The sequence below is a fragment of the Phyllostomus discolor genome, chromosome 9, assembly GCF_004126475.2.
Source record: "Phyllostomus discolor isolate MPI-MPIP mPhyDis1 chromosome 9, mPhyDis1.pri.v3, whole genome shotgun sequence".
NCBI classification, from domain to species: domain Eukaryota; kingdom Metazoa; phylum Chordata; class Mammalia; order Chiroptera; family Phyllostomidae; genus Phyllostomus; species Phyllostomus discolor.
Genome location: NC_040911.2, coordinates 9,227,442 through 9,243,735, shown reverse-complemented (window position 1 = coordinate 9,243,735; position 16,294 = coordinate 9,227,442). Strand labels below are relative to the sequence as shown.

Sequence of the window (16,294 nt, the reverse complement as noted above, 5' to 3'; positions counted from 1 at the left end):
TCTCTCCCAGTAATGCGGCCAGAGGAACCGAGCCCGCTGTGCTCTTCCGGCTGCAACTGCATTTACTCACCATTCCTGCAAGCACAGCCTCTTTGGAAGCTGAGATTCTGACCTCAAGTTTAATAAAACGCAGGTGACTTGCGTCTAGACTCTAGACATTAACAAAACACAAAGGAGACCCTGGAACCCAACCTTACACACTGGACGTGTGGTTTTGCTGTTAAAAACGAAGTCGCTCCCCTCCCGCAGGTGTGATCAGGACGGCGCTCATGAACATGGACCGGGAGGCGAAGGAATACTACGAGGTGATCATCCAAGCCAAGGACATGGGAGGGCAGCTGGGCGGGCTGTCTGGGACCACGACGGTCAACATCACTCTTTCGGACGTCAACGATAACCCACCCCGCTTTCCCCAGAGTGAGTATCTAACCAGGGAAGGGTTCGGCTCTCGGGCCAGAGGGCACACCTGTCCCAGAGAGGAAGGGAGGACCTGGGCTCCTCCTTGTCACACCAGGGGGTGACATGGCCCATGCTGAGAATGCACACAGGGAAACTAAACCAAAGCAGTGACCCACCGCACCACCTCACCTGATCAATTCACAAGCAGGCAGGCAGCGCCTGCTTCGTAAGGGCACGGGGCGGGAGGGGCACGAGATGCTGAAACCTCGGCCCTGCCCCTGTGAAGCTTGGGGAGTGCGCATTCTCTGCTCTCCAAAAGCTAACCAAGAAGCAGCATCTGCTGTCCGACGTGGCTAGTGAGGAACGAAGCCTTCACAGTAAACTAAGAGGCCTGAGCGCTAGCGTATAAAGGATTTAAACAGGCAGAAAGGAGAACATTCCAGAGCGGGGAGCAACTCATTCATTCCAAAATTCTTTGTTCCGGGCCCCATTCTAGGTATGAGATACAGACCAGTACACAAAGCAAATGCCCCCCTAGAGCTCACCTGAATGTAAGAAAAAAAGGTATCTATAAGGATCTGGAAATAAAGTTGCGAGTATAGTTTTATGTTTAATGAAATGAAGGCCTGTCTTGAGTTTCACTGTGTTGTTAGGACTAATGGGAGTCTCGAGAAGTTTTCAGGCAAGGCAGGGATACAGAGGACACAGAGGAAAGCCTGACCGGAGAGCCACACACGGACTGGCGTGGCAGGGCTGGCGAGGGGAGGCTCTGAGAACAGCCCACACTCGAACCAACAAGGACTTAAGGAAATGGCGGGGGGAGTGGACTGAGACAAGGAAGACAACATGGATTTCTGCCTCCTGATTTCTTGGCTAAGGGAACGAGGCAGAGGGTGGGGTCTGAGGTGACGACAACAGGGGGACAGGGAGAGGAACTGTGCGAGTGGTGGAGACAGAGGATGCAGCGTAATGGAGCAGAAAGGGGACGAGAGAGACAAATTCAGGTCTGGACGTGCACTGGCAGCCGGACAATCAGACTAAATGTGCTCAGGAAGAGTGGAATGTGGAGCTGTGACTGTGGACTGGAGCCCGGGAATGCAGGCACGAAGGTGAGAGGCAGGTGCCTACGGGCAGCAGCTGGAGAAGTGAGAGCAGCGGACACAACCCCAGGTGAGAAGACTCAACCAAGGAAATTAGGTAAAAAACAACTAAACCAGAAATAGAATCAAGCCTGGCTATCAGCTGAAGGGCTACATTTTGAGTCAGCCAGACCAAGTGTACCCTCTCTTTTACCAATGCAAATACAGCAAGAGTGCTCCAACACTTAGGTGCAACTGGTATACACAAAGTCCCTGTGAGATTCCAGGAAACCAAAAGGCGGGATACTAGGCAAGGAATCATACGTGTATTTGTTTAGACACAGAACACACAGCCCTCCTGGTGAGGAGAACACTGTAGGCAGATACCTGTGTGTTTCTCCCAAAGTTCTGCAACAGCAGAGTGTAGTCCATCAACAACTTTGGGACTGAATGGAAAGGGATCGATCCTAAAACCCAAACGCCTGCCAGCCTGGCGCAGACGCGGGCGATCTCCTGGCTCGTGCTGCTAAAGACCAGCATCGTGTCTTCTCCTGTGCACAGGGGGCACTGTGAGCTGGCTGGCCGCTGTCAGCCTCCCCAAAGTTTTGACACCAAGGTCTCAACCCAGGCGTCCCTGAGGCCTGAGACACACAGTAGAATAAAAGAGACCAAGTACATGCTGAACATGTGACTGTGTGATTTTGTGAGTCACAGTCTGATTGACTAGATAATGAAGACTGTGAGAAGTTGAGCCCCGGTGAAGGTAAGTTAGGAAAGATAAAACTCCATGGAGGTGAAAACAAACTAAACTGCACTGTGAATTCAGGGCATCAGGTTGAAAAGGAAAACACTGTAAGCGCTGAGAACTTTGGGGGTGTTCCATGCTAAAACGGGGGAACAAGAAGCATCGGAGGTCTGCCCAGCTGCAAGGACACGGTGGCGGCCGCCACATAGAGCCAGCGGCGCTTCCTCTCGGTGGCCGTTCCTTCTCCACGGACCACTGGGCACCAATACACTGGGGCGGCCGGCCACAGAAGTGGGTAGTCCGTGCACCGGCCGGGCCACGAAGGAAGAGGCGGGCATGTGAAACGTGAACAGAGCACATGTGCCCTTCGTGAGCACGGTGTTTGCGTTGTCCCTCTTTCTCAGAAGGCATCGACCCTCGGGGAGGCAGTTCATTAGGAAGGAATTAGGGGTTGAGAAGCGAGGTGCTTCCTGCCGCTCTGAAGGCAGATTCGCTAAGAAGTATTGTTACTTCCGTCCTGTGCTGCTCTCAGAATTACAGGCGGGCTGCTTGGCCCCTCCTTGCTGGACACCCAGCACAGTCTCCGACCGAACACCAGTTGCTCGGCCTCTGCCGATGCCAGTTTTCAGCAGCAACACTCACCTTCCAACTGTGGAGCCCGGAGAAAGAGGTTCTGCATACATAGCACGCTCTGGGTGACGCGGCAGTGACGCGGCGTTCTGTCCGGTGGCGGGTGACACGGCCTCTAACGTTTTGACCTCTCTTCCCAGAGCATTACCAGATGAGCGTGCTGGAGTCGGCGCCCGTCAGCTCCACGGTGGGGCGAGTGTTTGCCAAGGACCTGGACGAAGGAATCAACGCCCAGATGAAGTACACCATCGTGGACGGCGACGGCACCGACGCCTTTGACATCCACACGGACCCCAATTTCCAAGTCGGCATCATAACTGTGAAGAAGGTAATCCAGAGCGTTTTCGTGGAGTCTCTGAACGTGCACGAGATGTCAGTGAGGGCTGCTGTGCTATACTGATGGGTATTTCTTCAAGCCCCCTGAAAAGCGCTCTTTTCCACTATTCAGAAAAAACTCCTTTTGCTTACATGTAAGCGCTGGCTGTGTCATTTTACAGAGACAGTATGAGGTCACAATAAAAGTAATTACAAATATGTCATTTCTCCCAGCTCACTACTTAGCCACTTAAAAAACTGTTACAGCTTAATTCCCCCATGATGTTAATGACAATCAATATTTGCACTTGAGTAACTCACTTTTTTTTACCACAGTACAGCATAAATAACAATAAAGCAAGCTATAAAAGTATTTATGAATCAATAAATAACATGTAGGGATTTTTAATTGCTACTTAAAGATCCATAGATGCTAATTAACCTGGAAAAAGCTTATAAAGCATAGCTGCTAAGTGAAATTATCACTTGAAACTCCTTTGCTATGTGTTAAATTACCAAATTTTCTGAATATAAGCTCTCATTTTTTGTGTGTAGTATATGGATGGGTATCTTCAGGTGGAAAAATTTTTTTACATTTAAAAACCCAAGATATCTTAAATTACTTATTCAAAAACATCTGTTGAGTGTCTACCTATGTGCCAGGTACCACTCTAGGCATTTAACGTAGACAGTAAACAAATTAGCCAAAAAAACTCCGCCCTCCCGGAGCTTGCATTCCGTAAGCGGGAGACAGTCGAGCCAGTGAATGCCATGGGAGAGGATGAAGCAGAATGAACGTGGTGTCAGAAGAGCCAAGACGACTCTGTGTTTAAAGCGGGTGGTTGGGACTGGCCCCCAGAGGGAAGATATTTGCACAAAGACAGGTGAGGGGGCAGAGTCGCAGCATTGAGCTGGGTAAGTTGACAGACGCAGCCCTTGGAGGTTCCGTCTGAATGACTTGGGTGAGCACTGCACCCGCAGCCCTGGAGGGGAGGACTCGAGCGTGGGGATACTGAGGAGAGGGGCCAACCAGTGCCAAGGCCTGGGGCTGGAATTCTGCCCGGTTTGTCCCAAGAACAAGGGAGCTGATAAGATGGAGTGGAGGGGAAGACTAGGAGGAGGTGAAGATATGCAGAAAGCACTGAGAGAGCCAGACGGTGTAAGACTTTGCAGCCTGAGGGAAGGACTTGGGCGTCTTACTCCGAGAACAGTGGGGGAAAGCCGGAGGACTTGAACGAGTGTGTGACGTGCCTGGGCTCTCACTATGAAATAACTACTCTGTAGCTTCTGCTGAGAAGAGACCCCAGGGGGCAGAGGTGGAAACTGAGAGACTGGCTGAAAGGCTGTTGCAACAACACATGTAGGACATGATGGTGCACTGGCCTCGGGTGGCAGGGACGGAGGGGGTGAGGCGGCCAGAATCTGGATATATTCTGAAGGCAGAACCAACGTTATTCCACGTTGTTCCATAAAGTTGAACTAACGCTGCTTTAGAAGGGAAGAGTTCAAGGTCGCCCTGTTCTATTTTAGATGTTATCCAGCATCCCACCAACCGGAAATCTTTATAACCAGCATGCAATGACCTCAAAAACAGTGCAAAATGCTGAGATTAACTTTGGAATTATCAAACAAATCTGGACATAATTTAAATAGTGCTGTTTCTTATTTTATTCTCATTCTTTGAGAATTAGTAACGTGTGGCAGAACTATAAAAAGTGACTAGAAATAACACCAATTTAGTGTGCGATACAGGATTAAGAACATTCCCCTATTATGTGGTGCAGCTCAAGTTAACAATTAATAATGTATTGCTTATCACAATTAGAAACTTTAAACAAGGTAAATGCTCAAAATTTTGAATTGTGGATTGTTTAATGTAAAAATTCCCTTTAAAAAATTAAGCAATCAGAAAAAAGTATAGGGAATTCTCCATATTTCAAATTTTATATCTTAAAATAACATATGAGAAAATTCTAAATAATGTAATAGTATTATGTCAAATTATTAGAATGTAGCATACACCTTATTACAAGACATTCATTTTAAAATGTTAACTATTACAATTTTGTATCTAAAAGAAACCTCAAAATGTCATTTCTCCAGCTCCCTTCCCTGGAGAAGAGATTAAACCTCATGAGACAGAACACTGTCTTTCACTGTCATCACTAAACTATATCCGTGGTTCATCAAAACGGAGATCAGTTTTGCCAAGGTCCTCTGTATTTCTCTTCTGAACTTCCAAGGTGACGGAAAACGGGATTAAGAGCGAGGTCAATACCTGGGGTGGACCCCTCAAGTGTAACAAGCGCTTGAAGGGTGGCTGACAGCTCACACTGGGCGTCGGGAGTGACGTCCGCTCAGACGCCTGGTCCACCCTTCTTCCGCCTTTGTTCTCACTGGTTTTGTGCAAAATGGACGCGGAAGTTCTGCTTCTGATGTATTTCCCTAAGGCCTATTATTCATCTAAAAGGCACGTATTTTTCAAAAAGAAAAATGAAGTTAAATTGACAGAATGGGGTTTTCATAAAACCACACTTTACTAACAGGTATCCTGGGTCATTCTGGCTTTTAAAAGGAATCAATCAACTGATTTGCAGTCTCTTAAATGTTTGAAAGGTAACTTGAAATACGTATCTTCCAGCACATCCTTTACTCTGTGAGCACGCTGCTACACCGCTCTCCCGTCTGCAGCGTGTGTCCATCTCCCAGCAGGCGATAAACCACCGTTTTGAGTCCATTATCCTCTTAGGCAGACCACAAAGAGCAGGCACTCCGGTGTTTCATCAAACCTAAGATGTCCACGAAATGTAAATCCCACCATTGTTTTATATACCACTTTAAAAAAAACCCCTGCAATTTAAATGATGCAATGCCTTCTTACTCCTTAGCTTACAGTTTCAGGAAAAACTCTCGTAGACACAGGCACACTTGCCTCACTAGCTTCGGAACTACTCCCTGCCGCTGTCTGCCCGCCACTCTGCCTTCACGCCTCTTGTTTCACAACGGAATCAGAACACAGTCTTGCGGCAGACACGGTAGAAGGCAGTCCAGTTCAACACAGGCGACACCGCGGGCGCACAGAACTCGGCTGAGGCGCACGCGACGAGAACAGCTTCGAGCTTCGAGCTGGTCTGACCTGCGCAGGGACAGCTGCACCCTGTCTCCTGTCGCGCTTCAGGGTGCCCAACTGGAGAAGCAGCCCTAGTTCCAAAACGTCAAAATATGAAAAACTGCACACCTGAGCATCGCTGAAGTGTGGTGACATAAAATCTACGTATTAGCACCCAGCCCGTGCTTGTCAACACTCACACTGAGACACTTGTTCGCACCACTCAACGCCCCCGCCTTTTCTGCTGCGTTTTGAGCTTTGGGCCCTTGCTAGGCCCTGGGGAGCAGAGATCTGACTCGGTCATGGCCTGTGCCCTCGAGGGACCCGCGGGGAGAGAAGCACTTGTAACGCAGACTACGAGGAGCGTCAGGGCACCGTGAGGCCATGCATGCCACCGGGACAGACGACTCGGCTGAGGGTGCCTGCGTCACTACTTTGAGCCGTAATTTTCATCACTCAGTTTTCAAGCATACGACGGCACTTCATTTTTTGTGTGATCCAACTCCAAGAGATTTCTTGAATTGGAAACTTCATTTCTCAGACACTACTACTCTTTAATTTATTATTATGAGCATAAAATAAACAATTACTTGATGTTAAAAAACAAGTACAAAAACGTTTTGAGAGAGAAAAGTCAACCATATTTTTGTAGGCAATTTAAAGCTTAGGGTATTTAGGGCAATGCTTTCCCTGAATTTTAAATTATAAAATTATTTAAGTGAGGGAGACAATAATCTTAAATAATGTAATGATCACTAGGTAACTTATTTTAAAGACAATTCTAACATTAACTAAAAATTCACTTTAGTATCTTGCTAAAATAATTACTGTGGATATGGTAGTTTGGTAGTAATGGATACTATCCATTACTATGGATAGTAAAATATCCATACTTCAAAAACCAAAAAAGAACTTCGATTTATACCTCATAAAAACAAACTCAAAATGGGTCACATATCTAAATGTAAAAAACTAAAACTATAAATTTCTAGAAGGAAATGTAGGAGAAAATCTTTTTGACCCTGATTAGGCAATGATTCTTAGATATGACACCAAAATCCCAATCTACAAAAGAAAAACTGATTAGTAAGATTTCATCAAAATTAAGAGTTTCTGCTCTTTAGAGGACACTGTCAAGAGAATAAAAAAAATCAAAGTGTGCAAGAAATTATCTGCAAATCACAAGTCTGATAAAGGACTTGAATATACAACATATGAATAACTCTTCCAGAAGAGCTACAAAATGTTCAACGTCAGCCCTGTCTGGGGTGGCTCAGTGGATTGAGTGCCAGCCTGCAAACCAAAGGGTTGCTGGTTCGATTCCCACTCAGGACACATGCCTGGGTTGTGGGCCAGGTCTCCAGTAGGGGGGCATAAAAGGCAACTACACATTGTTATTTCTCTCCCTCTCTTTCTTCCTCCCTACCTCTCTCTCTAAAAATAAATAAAACCTTTAAAAACAATTTTTTAAATGTTCAACATCATTAGGCAGTAGGGAATGCAAATCAAAACCACAGGACACCACTTCACATGCACGAGGCTGCTAAAATCAAAAACGCTGATAAAACCAAATAATGATAAGAACATGAAGCAACTAGATCTCTCGCATACTCCTGGTGGCAACACAAAACAGTACAGCCACTCTGAAAACTCATTTGGAAGTTTCTTATTTAAAAAAGTTGAAAATACACTTAACCATACAATCCTGTAATCCCACACCTAGGTATTTACCCAAATGAAATGAAAACCTATGTTCACACAAAAACCTACATGTAAACATTCACAATGGTTTTATTCAAAACCATTAGAAACTGGAAACTCACCCAAATGGATGAACAGTGGTGCATCCATACAAGAGAATACACCTCGGCGACAAAAAGCAACGAGCAACTCATTTACACAACACTGACGAGTCCCAAACGCACGGTGCCACGTGAAAGAAACCAGCAGACACAGAATGGTTCCATTCCCGTGATGGTCTTGCAACAGGAGCAGAGTGCAGACCCGTGCGGACCAGCCGCTGCCCGTGGGGAGGGCGGGCCACGCGGGAGCATGGGGGAGGGGGGAGGGAGGACGGGGCGACGGGACTGCTCTCTCTCTGATTATCACGATGGAAACGTGACTGCGTGCATCTGCCGGAACCTCCAAAACTTGACACCACATAAGACACACTGTGATGTGGGTAAATTATGCCCTAATTTAAAAAGCAAATACAAAATTCACAGCAAGTTGGAAAAATGACTTAAGAGAAAAACCTGACCCAGCTCAAACTGAACCTAAACAACAGCGTCCACTTTGGTTTACCGATATTTAAAGAAACAATTTTAAGAGAACATAATGTAACTTACCAGGAAGATAAATGTCCAGGTTTACAGAGCAAGTATAAACGAAACAAACGGATGAAACTATTCCTTCAAATATATCGTAATCTGAGGGGCAGACTTCCCTGCCAATGAAAACCTCGCCTTCAGACCAGGCGCTAGGAAGGCAGCCCACCTGGTCCCCGCCCCGCGGGAACGGTGCGCGCTGGGAGACCAGGTGCGCGACCACCACGCTCGCTCGGTGCTGAGTGCACACGGCACAAGCAGTAACCCAGCAACACCAACAGCGAAATCCGGTTAGAATTTGAAAATAACAAGGTGAAAGTAACCACTACTGTTTGTTTCTCAAAAACAAAGCAGACGCTTAAATGGACATATGCCTCCAAGTCAGCATATTTTACCAAAAAAAAGTATGAATGAATATTTACCTACAAAAAATTAAGTCATTTGTGACTTCTGAGCTTTAGTAACTTATTTGCTATCCTCTGTAATTATTTTATGGACTGACTTTCCATATTTTTGTTGATGATGTTTTGAATTGTTGCTTAAAACTTTAAACATTTTTGTCAGTAAAAACAAAAAAAGGAAACAAATGGATTATTCTTAAAAGAGAGCATTCAAGTTCGCATTCTGCCCTGAAATGCTATATTTTTTAAAAGATTTTTATTTATTTATTTTTAGGGGGGAAGGAAGGGAGAAAGGGAGAAAAACATCCATGTATGGTTGTCTCTCGTGCACCCCCTACTGGGAACCTGGCCCACAACCCAGGCATGTGCCCTGACTGGGAATCAAACCAGCAACCCTTTGGTTCTCAGGCTGGCACTCAGTCCACTGAGCCATACCAGCCAGGGCGTGAAGTGCTGTATTTATTTTGACATAAAACATTCTGAAGATAGGGCTAGATCAAAAACAAAAATTCGATTTTATGACATGGCATTTGATTTTGCGGGTGAGCCCTGAATGAAATATTTAAAAGTGTAGACCAGCATTTCTACCCGGACACTACATAACCATGTTAGCTTAGTCAGCCTGTGAGCTCTGAGCCTGTTTATTCAACTACACAATGAGGCACTGGATTAGGTTTCTGAAAGAGATTTTCTAAGAAGATTGTCTACGGTATAAGCTAAATACACAAATTCCGATCTGACACAGTATCCTGAGGACTCCAGTAAATTGTGCCGATGGCGGCTTCTTAGAAAGCATCTCCACTGCCTTGGCACTCCAGAACTGCTTTTAAGGAAGAAGGCAAATAAGCAGCCCGGGCCTGAGCTGTGTGGGTATTCCGAAACAGACCTCGGACTCTCTCTCAATTATCATGACACCTTTTCAAATGAGCAAACGTCTCTGAATACAAGGTGAGCCTGCCGATTAAAGAGTGGGCATGTTAGAGTTAGGCCTACCCAGAGTACAGCGGCTTTCTCAACCAGCAAGCTGGCTTCCTCACTGTCTCTGAGCTGTTTAGCGCCTTCCTAACCTTCTTTACCCAAGCTGTTGAAATACACATTAAGACCAAGAACTATGGAACCAAAAAAAAAATCCTTTATTTCCCCCCTTACCTCTCTTCTGTGATTTTAATGAATTGAGGGATCTACCCACCAGCCATCAGTGTCAGTCATCCTTGGGAACTTGATGCATATGTTGCTGGCTAATCGATTTCCCTGCCGTTACTTTTCAGCCACTGAGTTACGAAAGCAAGAAAAGCTACACCTTGAAAGTGGAGGGAGCCAATCCCCACCTCGAGATGCGTTTTCTGAACCTGGGCCCCTTCCAGGACACGACCACAGTGCACATCAGTGTGGAGGACGTGGACGAGCCCCCTGTGTTCGAACCTGGCTTGTATTTTGTGGAGGTGCCTGAAGATGTGGCCATTGGAACCACCATACAGATCATGTCCGCCAAGGACCCAGATGTGGCCAACAACTCGATCAGGTTTTTCCCCCAGATTTCACCTCTCCCTTATATCGTGGGGTCTTCCCTTCCCTTGCATCAAATTCTCTAGCACCTTTTCCCTTTTCTTCTTCCATCTCTGGAGACTCGCCCATTTCTTTAAATTCTTTCTAAATGACATGGCCTTTTCATGTGACAGATAATGAAGTATCATTATGTCTACGCCTTACTGTCAATTGGTTCAGCAACATACACACCCCTGAGTTCTCAGTCCCAGCCCTGCTGACACCTGGGGCTGGATGGTTCTCTGTTGTGGGGGCTGTCCTGTGCGTTGCACAATGTTTAGTAGCATCTCTGGCCTCTACCCACTAAACACCTGTAGCACCCCCCGAATTGTAACGACCTAAAATGTCCCCATATATTGCCAAATGCCCCTGAGGAGGGTGGGGTACAAAATTACCCCCAGCTGAGAGAACCACTACTTCAGATAAAGCAAGGGTGTCAAACTCATTTTTACCAGGGGCCACATTAGCCTCGTGGTTGCCTTCAAAGGGCAGAAATAATTTTAGGACTGTATGAATGTAACTACTCCTTAATAGTTAGGAGTTGAAATTACATTTGGCCCTTTCAGGGCAACCTCGAGGCTGATGTGGCCCCCGGTGAACATGAGTTTGGCACCCCTGAATAAAGCATAGACAGAAACATAGATGTCAAAATGTTAAAAATGTTAAATCTTAGTCGTGAATATAAAGGTGATCATTGCACATTCTTCTGATTTTTATGAACCTTTGGCTTTTTTTACTTTTAAAATGGGGGAAAATAATATACATGATATATGCATTTCTGTATAGAAAGAACAGCCACGGAAACTACCTGTTTGTCGATGGCTTCCCTGCCATGAGGACCGGTCACACGGGGCTTCCCACTGCAAGCCTGCGTGTCAGTCTGCCCAATGTGTGGCTGGACTGAATGGTTCCAGCCAGGCCGCTTCCCCCTCGAGAGGGGACAGGGGGGCCGCTCGTGCAGTCACGGCCGTTCCCCTCCCGCTCTGGAACCCAAGCGCGCACAGCTGGTGGACGGGTGGATGCCCACCCTTCCAGAGCACTGCCAAGCCTCTGACGCTCGACACGGGAGATCAGGATGCCAAGGCTCTCTGAGGCCATCTGTCACGTTCGTTGTTGGGAGGCACACAAATGCATCCAGGGTTTTAGTGCAGATAACACACTTGAAACGCGCCCCGGTTGCCGACGGCCTCTGCTGCCGCCACTCCTTCGCCTGGCGCTGCCTGGCGCTGCCTGGCGCGCGAGGGAAACGCGCTCCTGCAGTTCGACAAGGATGGTTCTCCCCGAGGACCGCTGCGCTGGGGAGCTCCGCCTCCGCCAGCCGGACGTGAACACCTCGCGTGTGCAGGCACTGAAACGGCTAAAACGATTTTGTGTGAATTCTGGTGTTTGACTTTTAAAACTCAACTAGTCTTGTATTTTAGCAACTTCATAGGAGTGATATTTCTACCTTAAGCTCTTGAAATGTATAACAGGGTAGGAAGAAGTTAGTGAGACCATATCATCATTAAAACAACCACAACATAAATGAAATAGATTCTATTATTATAAATTTATATTTTCACAAGCCAAATACATATATACACATACACACACACTCCTATCAGTGTATCTTCTGACTGGTTAACGAATCTATTTATAACAAAAATACCGTGGGGAAAACTTCAGAGAGTAAACCTTTGTCCGGGGGAAAGGTTTGAAATGGACACAATCCTGAACAGATCAGATCTCACTTGTGTGCGAGTCGGGTAGCACACTCAGCAGCGGAGGCTTCCACAGCTTCCTCCCAGGCTGACTCTGGACCCCTGTGCGGTGAGCACCAGAAACAGGGCTTCGGCAGGAGTCACGTGACTAAGTGACCTGCAGAAGAGACGGAGCTCTGTCAGGGAACACGCGTGTGCACACACACACACTCCTAGAGCGAAAGTGCACTTTTCAGGACTGCAGTGGTCATCTCAAGGCGTATCTAGGGAGGAAAGAGAAACACCAGCGGGCCCAGATCCACTACTGGCATGGAGCAGAAGGAGGCATAAAAAAGTGAAGGAATCCTGTCTTGCTAACAGAGTCGCTTCACGTGATGGGCCACGGACAGCCACCAGTCAGCATCATGGAAGTCCACAGGGAAGAGCCTGTCTACTCCAAGAGATCTCGGTCAGAAGGAATCCAAACTGAACAGGCCAGAAGCACAGGGCAGGGTCCCCGGGGTGTATTCTGGGGTGGGTGGGACTCTATGTAGGTCCTAAGAACAGTCACGACCAAGGCAACAGCCTCATGCCTGGCGGTGAAAGACGAGGGTTGGGGCCCCAGGCAAAGCAGAATTCCACTGGTCAGAAGCAGTGACAACGCTCCCTCTGCACTTCAGTTCCAAGAAAGGGCAGAATGCACAGTGCCAGATGCAGGGTCCCTGACTTCTCCTGGTGCCCCTCAGGGACAAAGATGGTCCCTGGGTCCGAGCAGAAAATCGGGGGTCCTGGACTCTCAGGGGGAAAAAACACCTAAAAGTCAAATTTCTGGCTACCATTTAATACCCATTTGGGAATTATTTCCCTATATTATCTTTCCTTCAAATTATTTATCCTTAGTTTTCCTATTAAAGTTATTTTGAAATAATTTACACATGTTATATGCTGCTTGGCCATCTAATTCATCTGCATTTTTATTACAAATAAGTGAGATTTGCATTTCTGGCAAGAAATTACATATTAAATTACCCCAAAACCAACATATTACCTAAAGTTTAAATATTATGAACAAAGAGCCATTTAACCTTTTTAAAAGATTACTAAGATTTTCATCATCTCCTTTCCAGGAAGTCTGTGGTGTGTGCGGGCACATGCCCTGGTCCTTCCTTACTAGTGACCCCCAAACCAGCCTCCAGACTCGGTTTCATGCACATGAAAACCACAAGGCTTGGTCCTCCTGAAATGTCAGTGAACACCCAGGGAATCTGGCAGGCGGTGCCCGGAAGCACCTGGCCACTGGACAGGCTTCTGCTGTATGAGAACAGCCCGCCCGCCGGTCCCACCCTGGAGGGTGTGGGCGGGTTCGAGAGCCTGCCCAGGGTGTCCAGCCTCCGGATCGCTCCCAAGCTCAGAGCGCGTCCTGGGCCAAGCAAACAAGCAGGGAGCCCAGAGGAACCCAGCTAACGATCGCTCGGGGAGTGTTGTGCGTGTACGCGGTGCCTACTCTGCACATAGTAGGTGAGATTATCGTGGTCGGAGAAGGAAAACCACCTACAGAATTCACTAGTGTGTCCCAGTCTCCTCATTTTCCATCTGTATCTACACCTCCAATTTGCTCTCCTGCCTCCTGACATCTGGCCCAGCGTCCCATTCCGAGTCAGGGACGCTGTGACTGTCTCCATGCGGGCCCGGTGTGGGGAGTCGGACAGGACTCCACCTGCTGACGGAGGCTCCTCCGGGGCAGGGTTTCCCCGCGGGGCGTCACGGGGCAGTACTGTCATGGGTTCTTTCCACCGCTCTGCCCCACGCCCTCTGTAGCACTGCTCTGGCCGTGCACGTTTGCATGCGGGGCTGCAGAAAGCTGGTCCTTCACAGGCTGCCTCTCCCTCGGCGGCGGCGCTACACCCGCGGCTGGGAGAGCTGCGGTCAGGGTCACAGCCGAAGGGCTGGCTTTACTCATGGGTAGGGAATGGAAAGAAAAGACTGTCGGGAGCCAACTAGTATTTCTTTTTCCTAAGACAAACTCAACTCTTAAAACAGCCAATAAACTTGAAAACTGAATCACTAGTTATACCTAGAAAAAAAATGCTCCAGTTAATTTTCAATGAACTTTGCAGGCATATGTTTGTTCTTTATTAAAAATCGACTGTTTACTATCCTGGTTTAATTTTGTTCAAAAAGAGATCAGGTTTGTTTCCTTCAACAATCTCATTTGTTCCACGTGCAATAAGGCAGCATGGCCCTGTAGTCAGGAGCAGGACCTGGGAACCCAACTGCCTACTCTTGATTCCCAGCTGTGAGACTTGGACGAGAGACTTAACCTCCTGTGCCTCCGTTTGCTCACCTGTAAAACGGGGATGATAACAGTCCTTACCTCACAGGGTCACTGTGAGGCTTAAATGAGTCAACATAAGTCAGGTGTATAAATCAGTGCCTGACCACACGAGCGTTCCTTAAATAGGGTCACAGGCAGAAACAGACATTAATTTGCTGCCTTAAATTTCCCAACCCTTGGAAAGTTGTAAGTGAAACGATTCCAACTTCTCCAGCCCTCAGGGGCCACCTTTCCCTTTAATCTATAATTCTCTGAACAGCCACCCTGCAACTCTGCAGGAAAAAAATGTGTTTAAAACAAAACATTTTACTAGATAACACATACACACACATACTATACATACTCATATATATGTATTTATGTGTATATATATGACACAAAGGTTTTACCATCAACATTACTCTTACTGCACGTGATAGTCTGGTATGCATACATGCTATTTTATTTCATTTTCTTTCAGGTAGTCATAACCCACCATACTGACTTAACTAACCTACAGTTTAAAATACAACGCACTAAAGGAAGTGCTTGCTCCCATCAAAATAGCAGTTTCCCAGTTTCCCTACAGCTAGCAGCTTTAAATAGAACTTTGAACCCAATACATTTGAGTGTGTGAGTGTGTGTATTTCAAATCTTACTACTGCAAAGCATTAACTGTGGTAACTCTTTGCAAGTGATTTAACTCCTCTAAGTCTTGTCCCTGCCAATAACTGAGATAATACCTACCTCCTAGAGAAGGTGTAAGAATTTAAAAAGAAGCTATAAAATACCTGGTGTTCAGTAATGGCAGCTATTATAATTACTGGCCATTACCAAGGACTATATAAGGTTCTCCAGCATGCCTCTCAATTATGACTGCGTATCGAAGCCCTCATGGAGGGTTTTAAACATACAGATGCCCGAACTCCCTCCACAGTCACTCAGTCTCCCCAAATGGGAACCAAGGAACACGGCGCAGGGGGGACGGCACAAAGGATCAGACGGCCACGCCACACTCACCAGGAATTCTAGCGCTTACCCAGGACCAGGGCACATGGCGGCTCAAAGGACACAGACAACAGCAAAACGGAAGCCAGGCACCCTTTCCTCGGAAAGGCCTGCAACCATCAGGCGTGAGGGCTGGCACACACCCTCTTCTCCTGTGTAAGGACGCACGTCGGTCGGCACGGAGCACGCAGGTATATGCGATGGATACTGCCACTCGGTGCACTGCCTGAACCAAAGGAGCCGTTTTGGTTGCGAAACATCTGCTTTTTACACCCTGTTAATTACCTAGCTTACATGACATTTCCCAGCAAACTGAGCCCCATGAATTCATGAGTTCCAGGTTTACTTATAGTAAGCAACCTAGACGGAACGGACCTGGTCCATCCTGTTGAAGACATTCCACAGAGGAGGAGTCTCCACTGAGGAAATGCATGACTGTGTGTGCCAACAGCTCAGCCACTGGCGTGTTATAAAGGACCTGACGCAAATCTCTTCCTCTCAGGACCTGGTATTCATTAGGGGGACTACAATCACTCAACTACATGCTTTGCAGTTCCAATTTAGCATTCCAGAACTTATTTCAATAAAGTTCATTTTGAACAAAGATACATCGATATTCAGAGGGTCCCAAAAGCTTGGATGGTTTTAAACTTTAAATAGCTGAAACTGATCTTTAAATACCTTAACATTGCCCCAAGGTTTAGCACCCTGTTCCACTTTATTTTATGAATCAGGAAATTAAA

The 16,294-nt window shown here is 46.8% G+C and overlaps 1 protein-coding gene across 1 annotated transcript in view; it reads left to right on the top strand.

Annotated features, from left to right (window-relative positions):
- The window catches only part of CDH20 (cadherin 20), a 44,575-nt gene that overhangs the window by 12,444 nt on the left and 15,837 nt on the right, over nucleotides 1–16,294 (top strand). The window contains exons 4-6 of the mRNA XM_028524492.2: nucleotides 250–417; nucleotides 2,994–3,181; nucleotides 10,274–10,527. Of these exons, the coding sequence (XP_028380293.1) occupies nucleotides 250–417; nucleotides 2,994–3,181; nucleotides 10,274–10,527 (610 nt within the window). The remainder of the gene's footprint in view (nucleotides 1–249; nucleotides 418–2,993; nucleotides 3,182–10,273; nucleotides 10,528–16,294) is intronic.